We start from the raw sequence: 15,777 nt of genomic DNA on the forward strand, positions 1-15,777 counted from the left end.
AGAGAATTAGAACATTTTTCCATGGCACAGAAAATTCTGCATGAAAGTGCTTCTTTTTCCAGAATCTTAGCCAAAGTGTGGCTTTGAGAGAGCAGAATAGGTTTCAGACAGGTGCTTGTTATAATGCAAATACAGTCACCCCTTTGAGACCTTGATAATAAGAAACAATAGAGACCAGAGAATCAATTCAGGGGGAGAGATGCTTGCATCCAATCCAGGTTTAATCCTTCAATCCCCAGCACTCCATATGGTCCCCTGGGCCACCCCAGAAGTGATCCCTAAGAGCAGAGATAGGAAAAAGCTCTGAGCACAATTTCATGCCCCAAGCTCCCAGGAAAAAAAATTATAGGACTAAAAGAATCCCATATCCCAGTTTTTTCATATACACATTAAGGTATGAAAAGCAATTCCCCAGAGAGTTACAACAATATCTAACTGTTGTTATAATTGCTTTTATATGGTTCCTTCCCATTCTAAAGGCATATAATCTTGTTCCTCTAAGTCTGACATTCCTTATCCTTTATAAATCATTTCTAACATAAACACAAAAAATTACTTTCCTTTCTATGCATCTGCTGTTCATAAATACAACAACATATTTGGTGCTGTTTTCTGCTGCTTCATGAGTATATGTCAGCAAACTCTCTAAAACTTAAAATTATCAGTATGGTAAAAGAACTATAACATTCTTCAGGTTCTGCTTTGTTTTTGTTTAGTGAAATAAAATAGTTTTTATTTAAAGGAATTTAGAGAGATGTTAGTGGAGAGAGAAGGAGAAAGAGAGTGGGGGAAAGAGAGAGAAGGGCGTTTAAGAGAAAATATGGGCTTTTCCAGCGGGTAAAAAGCAAAAGGGAGAAAGGTAAGTGTTCACATAAAAACAGGTTTGGAAGAGGGCATCCTGTATGTTAACAATATTTACAGAAAATTTACAAAAACACACTTCCTTTTGTCAATCAGAATTGCATCTCCCTGGCATAAGGTGAGTGCCGCTGTTATAACTGGAAACAGCTTATTGGAAAGCCAGGTATGAGCCTGCGGTGACGGGGCAACTGCAGCTTCATGGGATGGGGGGGTGGGGGCGGTACCGGCTGGCTCAATCTTCACGCCCTAGTGAGGCCACGAGTTGCCCCCCACGAGTGCCTCTCGGGCATGGCCATAGCACCAGATGCACAGAAACTAACCTCGTAATTATCTGGCTCTTGGCAGAAATCCCTCCAGACTTAACTAGTAAAATATCAGGAATCCAAAATATCATATGGTTCTCATAACCAGCTATAGAAAACAAATTATTTCATAATGCCTTTTCAGCAGTTCTGATTGTTGGGGGAAAATTCTAAACAATAATGGTGCATCTTTCGTTGAAATAATGAATGTAATCAAAGTAGAGAGAGAGTTAAGTAGATATCATCTCCCTCACAGGCATCGGAAAAGGTGGGAGGGGGGTATATTGGGGTTCTTTGTGCTGACAAATAAGTACTGGTGAAGGGAAGGGTGTTTGATCATTGTATGAACAAGACTTAACCTGAAAGCTTTGTAACTTTTCACCCAGTGATTCAATAAATAAATATAACAACAACAACAAAAAAAAAAAGAATTGCAACTCAAAGAAAGATGATCATTTTGCCCCCAACTGTCAAAAATTTGACAAATTTTAAAAACTGGAAGAGAGTCAAACGAGCCCTCTGACTACTCAATAAGCGCCTTAAACCATGATCCCAGAGACTCAGAAACAAATCTCGCAACCCAGAGCTTTTGGCAGAAGTATGTCGGGACTCCGCATTAGGAGAACAGCCCCAGGCCACCCCAGATGGGAATAGGTTTTGTGCCTTGGCCTGTTTCCCCTGGCAGTTTGGGGTCTGCCATCTTCCAGAGGACAGTGGACAGCCAGGTGGAGACCCGAAGTAAGGAGACATGCAGGGCCTCATGGGATGGGGGTGGGGTCGGCCCTTTCCTCCCCACCCATGAACGGTCCCTCTGGCTACTCAACAAGTGGCTTAAACCATGATCCCAGAGGCTCTGAACCCAAAGATAGTGTCTTTACTGACACTGGGGTGAGAATGTTTAATGAGTTCAAAGATATTAAAGCGGGCTAGAGCTATAGCACAGTGGGTAAGGTGCTTGCCTTGCACATGGTTGACCCAGGTTGAATTCCCAGCATCTCATATGGTCCCCCAAGCACAGCCAGGAGTAATTCCTGATTGCATGACACAGGAGTAACCTCTATGTATCACCAGGTGTGACCCAAAAAGAAAAACAAAAAAAGATATGACAGCACACATAGTCATCAAAGCACAATATAAGACTCAAATTAAAAAACTACCACAATCAGACATGACAGAAATGACGGCATATGCAAAATGCCTTGGTATATATAAAAGAAAGATCAATAGAAGGTCTGAATAATAGAATAACATGAGTTGAGCAAAAGATCAAGGAAGTCCATGATGAGAAGAAGGAAACTGCTAGGAAACAGCAGAAGGTGGAAAACACTGTGAAAGAAAAAAAAATTTTAAAAAAGCATACCAGAATATGAGTTTAAGAGGAACAATACAATAATCACTGAAGTCTGTGAAAAACAGGAAGGTAAATGTGATGGAAAATCAATCGTAAAAAAAAATCACTGAAAAGATCTTCCCAGAGTTGAGAATTACAGTTACCAAGATCCAAGAGGCCTAAAGGATTCCAATGAAAATACACCCAAATAGGAAAACTCCAAAATACATCAAGCTCAAAATGACAAAATCCAAATCCAAAGATAGAAACAATACTGAATTCAGCAAGATCAAGAAGGAACTTAAAAAAAAGTCCACATAACGTACAGCAGATAATCAAATGAGATTATAAGCCAGAAGAAACTGGAAGGATGCAGTACAAAAAACTTCAACTAAGTGAACATTTCACCAGTAATACTCTATCCAGCTAGACCATCATTCAGATTGGAAGGCACTAGATAGAGCTTCATGGACAAGGCAACAGTGTAGAGATGGTCTTGAAATCAGATTTGCAAGAAGTTAGAGTTCCTCTCAAGGAGAGGAGAAATTTCTCATTATGTGCCATTGAGTATTGCACTCACAAATAGTCCATATACTTATACTAGTTATCCTCTACTGGATTAAGAAGAGTTAAAGCCATATAGCAAGTCATTAACACAAATGGATTTTTATTAATTTATATTCTGACAATTCAATTTGCTATTCATTTAAGTTTTATTAAATCTATTAAACCAAGCAATATGAAATGAATCTCTTCCATGCCTGAGAAGGGGGCAGGCTGAAGGCTATTAGGGAACCTGGGTCTATTGGTAAAGGGAAGAAGTGGTGGCAAGGTGGGTGATGGAACACTGTATGCCTGAAACGACTCTATTATGAACAACTTTGTAAAGTATGGTGTCTCAATAAACATTCCTTAAATACAAATAAAACATAGCAATAATTCAATTTAGTTTTACAAAGCAATAGCAAGTATATTCAGTATGATAAAAATAACAGAAAATGAGAATGAGTAATGAGAATTTACCAGATGAGTAACCTAAGTGCATTATATTCTGGTACATGCTCTTCTCCCTAATAAAATCACATTTTATTTATGTAAATATGAAAATCAAGGTTGCTGGCTATTGTCTAGTCATTCGAAAATATTTAAGATATTTGTACACTGCAATAGCATAGTGGGTAGGACATTTGTCTTGCACACAGCCAACATGGCCAACCTGAGTTCGATTCCTCCACCCCTCTCTGAGAGTCTGGCAAGCTACCGAGAGTATCTCGCCCACACAGCAAAGCCTGGCAAGCTACCCATGACGTATTTGATATGCCAAACACAGTAACAAGTCTCACAATGTTACTGGGCCTGCTTGAGCAAATTGATGAACAATGGGAGGACAGTGACCGTGACAGTACATTGCAAAAACCAGGAAATGGTCTGCCAACACAAGTTACTAGCATGTAAACATGAATAGAGACAGCTCCATTTATTCAGCACTTTCTACCAGTTGATTAATATTTACTGCAGCATTTGTCTCAAGCTGAATTTCAAATACTAGTAATTCAGAGCTCAGTTTATTTCATTCAATTCTAATGTCTGGAACAATACACTATTTTTTTTTAGTCCAGTCCATTTCAAAAGGAGCTTTGTAAATGCAGGAGAGATCAGCACAGTGTCGCACCACAATAGGTGACAGGACCTTTACTCATTTAAGCCAAAGCCACCACAATGTGCTTACAAGTTACTCTCCAGGAATAAATATTTGGACGTAGAAACAGTACAAAGAAAAGGGCACTTGTCTTGCACACAGCTGACCTGGGGTCAGTCTCCAGCACCACACAGGGTCCCCTGAACCATCAGGATAAGCCCTGAGTACTATTTGGTGTGCCCCCCAACATGGGGGAAAAAAAGAGAAATATTTGGATGTGAGAGCTGAATATAAGTTTATCTTTATAATAAGTGATTTTAAAAGCTAGTTTCTTTTTTGAAAACAGTAGTTTTCCCCAATTTTTTTCTATCAGAAACTGTTTGTTTCTTTTATTTCTACAACTTGGACTTTTACTTGCAGCTCATGGCTTCTGACAGTTTCCCCTTTGACTTCATGCACTCTATCAATTTTCTACTACTTCCTCCTGTTTAGGAGGTCACACTTTAAAACTCCAACATTATATTTTAATTTTACCCAGACCTATTGATATATAACTGATATATTGACAAATATGATATATATGGCTCCACTTTGTTTATAGCAAGCTCTTTTCAAGGTAACATTGACATGGTAATAGCACTATAAATTCTTACCATAAAATATTTTAGTTGTGATAACAAACTATAGCTGTGAGTCCCTCTAAACTGCTATGCATCCAGAGAGATATGAATTACAATGGCAAATAACCAAGTAACTCAGTCTCCAGTACTTTACAAGTTTCATGTGCTCCATATTGCCAGTGAATACTTTTTATGATCAATGAGACAACTAGTTTTGCTAAAAACTGGGGCTACAAACTGAAATGAACAGTAATTTTGATTGCATCTGAAAATGCAAATTTTATGGAAAGTTAGCAGTCAAGTTCATACGTGAGAGAAAAATAAAGTCTAAACTATTCCAAAAGTAATACTTTTAAGGAAAAAGAAAACCCATGTGTAACCTGAGAAATTAAAATACATATTCTAAACCTCTATAGGGTTTATGGGGCATTCTGTGACTACCATGTGACTAACCTTGTTCTCTTCTATTCACATTTCCTCTAGTCAAGAGTTACACTTCAGGCATGCAGATGGCAAAGAGTTTGAGCTCTTTAAGAGAAGCTCCTCCCTATTCCCAATCTAGCGGAACAAGATTGTACAAAACTACAGAGCTAGGCTATTTTCCTTTCTTTCTATTTAGTACACCACAAATGGAGCAAAAATAGATTTATAGTACTATGTGTTCCAAGGAACACTGACTGAAAAAAATCCAAAGAAAGTAAATAAAATTAAGGATAAGAATATTTTGCTTTTGAATTTAAAATAAGATTTTAGAAAATCTAACATCAGATGCTAAAATAATCATTTTAGATTAAAGCCAGTCAAGGTGTTAGGCAAAGGCTTTCAGAGGGCAGGTGGCATTTTTCTGGTGACTAGGGCATTAGAGAATGGCTGGCATGGACATCCTGAATAAATGCAGTATGCTCTTCTCTTTGGGGATTCAGCAAAACCTGCTCTGACCCCAAAAGTCTCCTAGTGGGATGGTCAAAGACAAAATAGTAAGCAAAAGCAGTCATTAATACAGAAGGAGCATTTCACAGCAGCATTTACAAGCAATAAATTTAAAAAAAAATCTGCCTGTATAGACCTACAAATAGAGGTTTACTCACAGAGATTACTGTAGCTCCAGCAGTTACCCATTGATCATAGAAAATGACCAGTTCATCAGCTTAATGCTTGAGAAAAGTTAGCTAGAAAAGAAGCCAGCTTATTCACAATCTGCTGTTCTAGTCAACTGGAAGCAAATTAGTTTCAAATTTCCTGGCTGCCCCTTTGCCCTGCACAGCACGCGGTGATGGCAATGGAAGTGCTCTGAGCTGGAGGCACCTCTCAGGAGCTGCGCCCGGTCCTGCCAAGCTGCCTCTGCTCTCCCTCTCTGCCTCCTTGCTCTCTACCTTGGGGAGCTTACCGAAGACAACCACTGTAGGGCTTTTCTAAATCTGTGAAAACTACTTGCAGGGAGATGGCTGGTATGATGGGAGTCAGCTTTCACGCAAGCGTTTCCCGGTGCAGCAGCAGGAGCCCGGCTTACAGGCTCCGGAGGATTGTACCATCCACTGCTGACATCAGAGGTGGGGCTGTCACTGGAATTATGCAGCATTTTCTCTGACGTGAAAATGACACACATGAAAGGAGATGCTTGGGCTCCTTCTAAAAGGCTTTCATTCTCGTGTTATTTAAACAGAAAAAGCAAAAGCAAGTATAATGTTGAAAAGCTGTCCTAGAGTGACAGAAATGCTGCTCTACCAGTTCATCTCACTGCTAAATGATTTGCCATCTGAAGACATTTTACTGGAGATTGCATTACCCTCCTTTGATTGGGTTAATATTTAATGATTGACTGTTATCATCTAGAAACTGTAACATGGAAAAAATTCAAGCACATAAACTTCCAGTTTAAAATGTGAAGGCATAAACTTGTATACCTCTAATAATAGCTTGGATGCATACAGCACTTTTCAACACAATCTAAATAAAAAATACTAAATGTAAAAACGAATGGTTTCGTAGATTTTTTTAAAATGAAGTGAAAAACGGCACAAGATGGATAGAATAATGGAATGTTGATTTTTAGTCTTAGAAATAAAAAGTCATTACAAACATTTAAAGCTCATTTGCTATAATCTTAATATTTTGCTAAAATTTAAATATTTAACTTTAATAATCCAACAGGCAAAAGGCAACTGAGAACAATTTTATTCAATATATAGAGATTCACTGAGCATCTGATAGGTGCTGAAAAATGTTAATTTAGAGTATACATTCTTATCAATAACAATAAAAATAGAAAATATTTTTACAATCGTTGCTATGTACCAGTCACTATATTAAGAACTTTTTAGAACTTATCCATTCCTACTAGCAGCCCCATGGGATGGTTACTACTATTAATCCATTTTAAAAGACTGACACACATAAATTGATTCATTGGAGATGACTCGGCTAAAACTGGCACAGGACTTTGGCTACAAAGTTCTCTGTCTCATCATTTATCTGGGCTACAATGTCAAGTAAAAGAACTCTGAAGGAATATAATTTTCAGGTTCCACAACCACAGCAAGTTAAACCAGCCACCTCTCAAGAAGACTGTCCCACATATAAGAAGATAAAGTGGAGCATGTCTAGAGAAACCATAGTAGAACAAGAATGTAGAACTAAAACCCAGGAGCATAAGTTTAGCACTGACTGTGCCAAGAGCCTTCAGTCAAGGCTTAGATTCTTACAGCTAACTCTCCTCATCTCTGAACTACATATTTACAAACTACAAATACATTTTTTAAATGTGATAAACACACATGATCCAGATTTACAATTTGGGTTCATGACATTCTAATTATATCACCTCAAGGTGGGAGGGAGGGAGGGTGGGAGGGAGGGAAGAAGGAAGAAAGATTAAATTCAGAGGATTTATAAATTAATTACCCAGTGGCTTATAATCTTTATATTTTAGTCTCCTTATCTCTGAACTATAATTTGAAATTACAGAGGCATTTTCAAAATGTGATAAACACAGGTTTAAAATGTGATAATCCAGGTTTACTATCTGGGCCCAGGACACTCCAATTAATTCACCATATAGGGCAGTTTCCTCAATTGAAAAAATAAAACAAAGGAGCTGTCCTTAAGATTAGTGAATCATTCATAAAAACACAGAAACTAGACAGACCTAGCATATAATAAAAGTTCAAACTTCAATATTGTAGTCATACTACAATTATCATTGTGCTCATCATTATCATTTTTTAAAGTTTGATTTGGGGTCGACCGACAGCAAGCATACTCCAAGTATGTTGCTAGGGAATCACTCGCTGGGGACCAAGCAATTCCAGGGATCAAACCAGGGCCTCCTGGATGCAAATATATATATATATATATATATATATATATATATGTATATATGCATTCAACCCACTGAGCTCTCTCTCTGATCCCTTTATCATACTTTAACATAAAACTGCCAGCTTTTCAAAATCTTCTCCAAGAGCTACTCTTTTTCCAGAATTGACTGAAAAACGAAAAGAAATTTTTCCTGGTTTCATAGAGAGATGAAGCAAGTTATGAAATAACCAGTCCCCTAGGCAAAAGGTCCTGGCCAGTCATCCCAAAAAGTTACTTATGAAGGGAAGCAACAACATATGTGTGCTTTTGCTCTTCCCAATTTCTCTTCTTCAGCCTGAAATGTGCAAGAAGCTAGGGATGAAAGCAGGCATCCTTAACTAAAGGCAGTCAATTGGCTAAGGAAGCAAAACAGAGATACAAACATCTAAATCTACCACACAAACTCTTAACTAGATATTATTTAATGTGAAAAATATATATGTTAAGTTCAGTTCAGGTATTTAACCCAAATTTTTAGGTAAGTCTCAATGACTTTAATTGATCAATAGATTAAAACCGTATCTTCCTATATTTTCAAAAGCTAATCAGAGTTGAACTATTCTATTATATCATGTGTGTCTACAACTTATCCAATGCTAAGTCAATGAAAAAATTGCATAAAAAAGAACAAAAAGCAAAATACTCTTTCCCAATACTGAATAACTATGTTATTTTTTTTAATTAGTGAAACACCATGAGGTACAGTTGTAGACTTACAAATTTTTGTGCTTGGATTTCAATTATACAATGTTCGAGTACCCATCCCTCCACCAGTGCCCATTTTCCAACACCACTGATTCCAGTATCCCTCCCACCCCCCATTCCCCCCTATCCCACCTTGCCTCTGTGGCAGGGTATTCCCTTTTGTTCTCTCTCTCCTTTTGGGTGCTGTGGTTTGCAAAAGAGGCATTGAGTGGAAATCATGTTCGGTCTATACTCTACTTTCAGCATGCGTCTCCCATCCTGGGAGGATCCTCTCAACCTTTACTTGGTTCCCTTTTCTATCTGAGCTGCCTTTTCCCCCCTAGCATGTGCAGCTGGCCTCCAAGCCACGGAGTGAACCTCCTGGTACTTATCTCGGCTATTCTTGGGTGTTAGTTTCCTATTTTGTTACTTATGTTCCCCAGATGAATGAAATTTTTCTATGCCTGTCCCTCTCTTTCTGACTCATTTCACTTAGCATGATACTTTCCATGTAGTACCACTTGTATGTAAATTTCATGACTTCATCTTTTCTAACAGCTGCGTAGTACTCCATTGTGTAGATGTACTAAAATTTCTTTATGTTATTTATTAAAGAATGAGGGAAAGGTTGTTTGAATAATAATATATAATGTATTAATATAATAATATAATAATATAATAAGATATTATATTAATATAATAGTTGGAAATTGTCTCCTCCATTCCGTGTTTTCCAATTTCTAGTATTTCAATTTTTTCAATCTAGTATTTCTGGTTTTTCAATTTCTCATATTACCAGTCAACACCACCATGTAAAATGGAGGAGGGAAAATCAAATATCATAAGGATGCTTAATAATAATGTAACTAAGATAGTCCATTTCATCACAACTGGGTGATGTGTTTCCCTAGTTTCCCTGAGTTTCCCTCCCTGCCATGAGCAGAGCCCCAGCAGCTGATGACCTCCGGAACCAGCCACAGCCATGCTTAATACCACTCTCCACATGCTCAGACAAGCCTCACGCATGAAGGAACCGGCAGAGGAACCCAGGTGTGCGGGAACCGGGACTGAGATCTTCAAGCCTGCTCTGAACAGGACTGGGCTCCTCCACCCAGATCCCCCATCTTCCAGTAGCTAGGCATTACACCCACTAACTGCCCTCAGCCCCGTGTAATCCCATCAATGGCCAAGATCCAGAGACTATAAAAAATACACAAGGTAAAAAACAAATAAATAAAAAATAAACAACACTGAAGTCCAGAAGTAGACTAGAAATATCATCCTGAAGTCCTCTGTTATTTGGTTTTATATCTAAAATATAAAATAACAAGGCTGCAATTATCCACATGATGTCTGTAATTTTTAGAGAACTACAAGATATGTAAACCAATTTGGTTTATATCTCTTCTATAAAGTATAAGTTCCTAAAAACATCACTAACAGATGAATTCTGTTTAAAAAACCAGCTTTGGGGACTGGAGTGATAGTACAGCGGGTAGGGTGTTTGCCTTGCATGTGGCTGACCCAGGTTCGATACCCGGCATCCCAGATGGTCCCCCAAGAACTGCCAGGAGTAATTCCTGAGTGCATGAGCCAGGAGTAACTCCTAAGCATTGCTGGGTGTGACCCAAAAATGCAAAAAAAAAAAAAGCCAGCTTTGTCTACTGTAAATTTTCTTTCTAACATCAGCACCATCACACCCAGCTGTGTTCAGTCCTGCTGGTACAAGCTGGTTCTTCTGAAGGTCAAGCTCACCAGCGTGGTGCTGCTCAAGTCCAATGTTTGTTTTGGTGGAGGAGACAGAAGCAAGGAAGGCCATGTGTTACATTCTACTTGTTATCACCGTATTTTATTGTAGGAATTGAAGTGATGATAGCTGACAATTTATTCTTAGAGAGAAAATCCCTCCCAGAGATTGCCATTTCTTATAGCCAGCAAAGGAGTCCCCTGGAAGCACACTTCTATACATAAATCAAATCCACAACCCTCTCCACTTTTTATAAAAATCAATCTCTCACATTAAATTGAAATATATCAGATTTAAATATGTACTGTAGTACCCTGAAATTTATATAAAACTCCAAATTACGATAAAAAGAAAAAAAAAGAAGCAACTGATCTCCTGATCTCCAAAACAAGTATGACAAGAATTGTTATAAAATGGCAGGAAAAGCAAGCAATTTGACAATTTAAGAAACAGACTATTCAAATAATATCCACAAGAGGGTAGTATTGTTTAACAGAATTAAATAATTTGAGTGAAACAAATTTAAAACTAGAAATAACATTTAGTACTTTGTTTTCTTTCAAACCCTTCAAAGAATAAAAGAAATGTACATATACATATACATTCACTGAAGGAAATCTTAGATTTTTGCTATACAATATCTGTAATTTGGTCAAAATAAAATGGTTTACTTTCATCTCTCTAAATTAAAATTTAGGTCAGCACCAAGAAAGGAGTGCAGTAACCCCTGAATATCTCTGATTGTGGTCCCCCCAAAAAAAATTAAGTCAAATGCTTATAATAGTATAAAGTTTATGGTAGCTAGCTCACATCACTACCACCTAAGTAGCCAAGACACTCCATCAATGCCCTTCAGTCTACCTCATCACTCCACTCATTAGCTCGCCTCCTTACTTAGAATTCTTACTTCTGTAATTCAGTGGGACGAGTTTGGCTTTTTCTGTTTATCCATTCAGTAAGGTGACTTTTCTTATAGCCTGATTTCTTTAACATGGATGAACTTTTTAAGTTGACTTATTTCCATTTGAATATTTTTTGCTTTTATTTAGCCAGTGTAGTCAAACTGAAGACACTCTTAAGGTACATATCCTCAATGTATTTGATGGATTCTAGTTAAATCTCAGGATCTTTAATTCATTTTGGATTACTTCTGTGTATGTTATATTATGAACACAGTTTTCCTGTTGCTGTTGTTGTTGTTTTGAGGAAAGGCATATGGCTTATCCAGTTTTCACATCATTTGTTGAAGAAGCTCTCTTTGCTCCACTTCATTAATCCAGTTCTATTGTTGTAAAGTTAACTATTTATATATATATATGAAAGTGTTTTGGGAGGCCATTCAATTTTATTCTATTCATCCAAGAGCTATCTTTATTCCTGATTTTATTACTACAGCACTACAGTATAACTTAAAGTCAGAATATGCAATGTCTTCCAATTTCTTTAACCCCTTTGAATTACTTTGGCAATATGGGAAGTTTTAGGAATCCATTCAAATTTTAATGGATTTATTCAAAGTCCATGAAGAATAGCATGAAATTTGAGGGAATTTCACTGAATCTGTAAAATGCTATGGGAATGATAGTCTAGTCATTTTGACAATGTAATTTCTTACAGTGCATTGAGCACAGAATATTTTTTCTATTTCTTGGTGTCCTCTTTTGTTTTTTTCAATAGACACACATAGTTTTCGAGATATATGTCTTTCACATCAATTTTAAGTTTATTCATACACATTTGATACTTCTAAATTATTTCTAATTCATTTCTGCATACATAAATACAAATACAATACAAATATAATACAATACAAACATTTTTATGTGTTGACTTTATTGCCTATCACTCAGCATTTTTAACAAAATCTCTAAAGTATTCTATGTAGATCATCACATTATCTGCAAATAACAATGGTTTAATTTACTGTTTTCAAATTAGATTTTTTAAAATTTCCTTGAATAATGCTATAACAAGGAATTCCATAATTATACAAAATAAGAGTTGAGAAAGTGGACTCCCTTGCCTTGTGATGATCTCAGAGAAAAGGCTTTCTGTTTCTTAGCAAAAAGTATTAATTTAGCTGTGAATTTGTTGTAAATAACCAATACCATCTTGGAGAGCATCTCCCTATTTTTGTTGAGGATTTTCGTCAAGAATGGATGTATAATTTGTCACAGCACTTTCAGTGTATCAATGGACATAATCATATGAGTTTTATTATTCCTTTTGTTGATGTGATGTATTACATAAATTGATTTGGGTATACTAAACCATCCCTTCTGCGTCCCAGCACCGGGTGTCCACCCTGTCATCCTCCGGTGGGAGTACTCTCCACAGCGGCGGCTGGAGAGGCCGGGCCAGGCCGGAGGATGGCGCTGCTCGCCCTGGCCCTGGAGGGAATGGCCATCTTCGGGTTCATCCTCTTCTTGGTGCTATGGCTGATGAATTTCATGGCCATCATCTACATGTGACTGAGGGGTCCCCAGAGAACCCCATGGCAGGGTTTGGGGCCTCGCCATCAGAAGGGAGGGGTCAGGGATGGCACTTTGGAGGGGATGGGGCTCGCGAGGCATTCTTAGGATGTGACCCTTATTCTCTTCCCCCTGGACCAGCTGGTGCAGGGGGTGTGGGGTAGTCCTCGGTAAGGGAAAGTGGCGGGTGAAGCTGGCTGCTGAGCCTCAGGCTGGAGCATGCTGGCTGGAAGGTTGCTTTCTCAGTGGACTGGGTTTGGGATTCGTGTCCATCTGGGCCGAGATGTACGGCGTATTGTTCTTCTTTTGCTCCCGACCCGGGCCATATCTCTATGATGGGGATGATCATTTTCCCTCCTCTGGGAGCTGCAGAAGCCACCTGGAGACCTCTCTGGGATTGTCTTCTGGGAAGAGCTCCATGTCCTTATAGTTAAGTATGAAGCACTTTGAAAAATGCCTGTCACACATCCCAGCTGGCCTTAGAGCCTTGTTGTGTCCTGGCAGCTTCTATGCTTCAGTGTGATTCTACCCCCCATCCCCACCGCTACTCCCCAATTCCTGCTGGTTGTCTTGTTTAAATGTGTCGCGTCCCCCTCCCCCATCTTTTTATCATTTATTTAACAAATTTTTCATGAGGCCTAGCAGATGCCATTCACTTGGGGACAAAGTATAGAGCAAAACAGGATTCCTGGCCTCATAGAGCTTACATTCTAGATCGGAAAGAGAATAAAATTCCAATAAGGTTATTTCAGGCAGTGTGAATAGCTTTTGAATAACCTTGCACACAGTGATAACGCCATGAATAAAATAAGTTGCAGGGGTGAATTAAACAAGCATGTGACTAGCTGGAATAGTTTCAGTGTCCTTATAATGAAATAGTCTTTGCAAATTAGTGAAAATACTGAGTAGTGCTTGTTATTGATGAGAATTCTTAAGGCTTTGCTTTTTTCTTTCCCTGATACTAGAAATTAGGTGTGGGCCTCACACATGGAAGGGAAGTGCTTTACCACTGAGCTAGTGCTGGCACTCCTCCCCTACCCCCATACTAGCTTTTAGTTTGGGTGGGGGGGAGCCAGGCACATCTTTACCACTACGTAGAACTGGGTAGGTAGAAGAGGTGGGGAAAGTGGTTGGTAAAGTAGAGGGCTTGTTCCTCTAAAAGTGCTGCATTTTTTTAGTAGAGTGTGGCATTTCCTGGTGCTGAAGAAGGATGTTCCATTGTACGAAACATACCCTAGTATTTGGAAGATAAAAGAAAACCTACTAGTAGACTGTTGTTCATTTCTAAGATTTTGCAGTTTGTGAGTTTAGTCATTGAACCTAACCCTAGACTTCATCTTCTGTGTATGAGTTTTTAAAATGTCTTGTTGCTTTCCCCCCAATCATAAAAATTATAAAATATATCTGTGTAAGGGCTGGAGCGATAGCACAGCAGGTAGGGCGTTTGCCTTGCACAGAGATGATACCGCCTAGCCGGATTCGATTCCTCCAACCCTCTTGGAGAGCCCGGCAAGCTACTGAGAGTATCCCACCCTCAAGGCAAAGCCTGGCAAGCTACACATGATGTATTCAATATGCCAAACACAGTAACAACAAGTCTCACAATAGAGATTTTACTGGGCCCACTGGAGCAAATCAATGTACAATGGGAGGACATTGCTACAGTGCTTACTAAACCATCCGTGCATCTATGAGATTTACCCCACTCAGTCAAGATGTATGATCCTTTTAATAACTTATTAGATTTAGTTCTCTAAGATGATTTGAGATCTTTGTAAAAGTGTTCGTCGGGCCTCCCAACCTGAAAATGTTTTTTTAATTGCTATCTCTGCCTCCTTCGATATTTCATAATGTTGGCTTCATAGAAGATATTAGAAGTGTTCCCATTTCTTCAATATTTTGGAGGAGCTTCAGGTATACAGATAAGAAGTCCTCTCTAATGTTTCAATAGAATTCAATAATAAAACCGCATACCTGAGCTTTTGTTTGGAGGAAGATTTTTAATTATTGTATTATTTCCATTATATCTGATTTATCAGCTAAGGTTTTTTGATCTTATATAGTCTTGGAAGATTTATGATTCTAAAACTATGAACATTTCTTCTAACTTAGAAAAATCTCTATTACAAAGTGGTAGCAATTAAAACAGCATGGTATTGGAATAAAGAGAGACCCTCAGATCAATGGAATAGACTTGAATATCCTGAGATACATCCTCAGGTATTTGATTAGATAATCTTTGATGAAGAAGGAAAAACTATGAAGTGGATCAAGGATAGACTCTTCAACAAGTGGTTTTAATAAAAATAGTCAGCTACATGCAAAAATAAAGAAATTAAAAAAACACAGACATCTTCTAGCACCATGCACAAAATCAAATCATAATGGATTAAAAACTTTCATATCAGACCTGAATCCATAAGGTACATAGGCAGAATTTTCCATGACAGTGAAGCTAAAGGCACTTCCAAAGAAGAAATCCACTGACCAAGGAAGCAAAAGCACAAATTTTTGGTGTGCTTCAGGATGGCATTGCATTTTACTAAGAAGCTTTTGCACCTCAAAAGAAACAATAACCAGGATACAAAGACAGCCCACAAAATGGGAAAAATTATTTACCTAACAGTCAGCCAATAAGGGGTGTGTGTGTGAATTATATATATATACACATATATGTATATACATAATATATACATGTAGATATATATATAATAGTGCTATACATATCGGTTATGTTATATAAATATATATCAATCAGTATTTTAT

At 38.0% G+C, this 15,777-nt stretch overlaps 1 protein-coding gene across 2 annotated transcripts in view; it reads right to left on the reverse strand.

The window, feature by feature from the left end:
• PSD3 (pleckstrin and Sec7 domain containing 3) overlaps nucleotides 1–15,777 on the reverse strand; it is a 488,844-nt gene that overhangs the window by 397,917 nt on the left and 75,150 nt on the right. The window contains exon 1 of one of the 2 annotated variants that reach the window (XM_056116951.1): nucleotides 5,841–6,048. The exons of the other annotated variant lie outside the window; for it this stretch is intronic. Within the exon in view, the coding sequence (XP_055972926.1) occupies nucleotides 5,841–5,871 (31 nt within the window). The 5' untranslated portion in view covers nucleotides 5,872–6,048. Of the gene's footprint in view, nucleotides 1–5,840; nucleotides 6,049–15,777 lie in introns of those variants that run through there. 2 annotated transcript variants of the gene reach the window in all.

This window comes from Sorex fumeus, unplaced genomic scaffold (assembly GCF_029834395.1).
Source record: "Sorex fumeus unplaced genomic scaffold, SorFum_2.1 ptg000033l, whole genome shotgun sequence".
Classification (NCBI taxonomy): Eukaryota; Metazoa; Chordata; class Mammalia; order Eulipotyphla; family Soricidae; genus Sorex; species Sorex fumeus.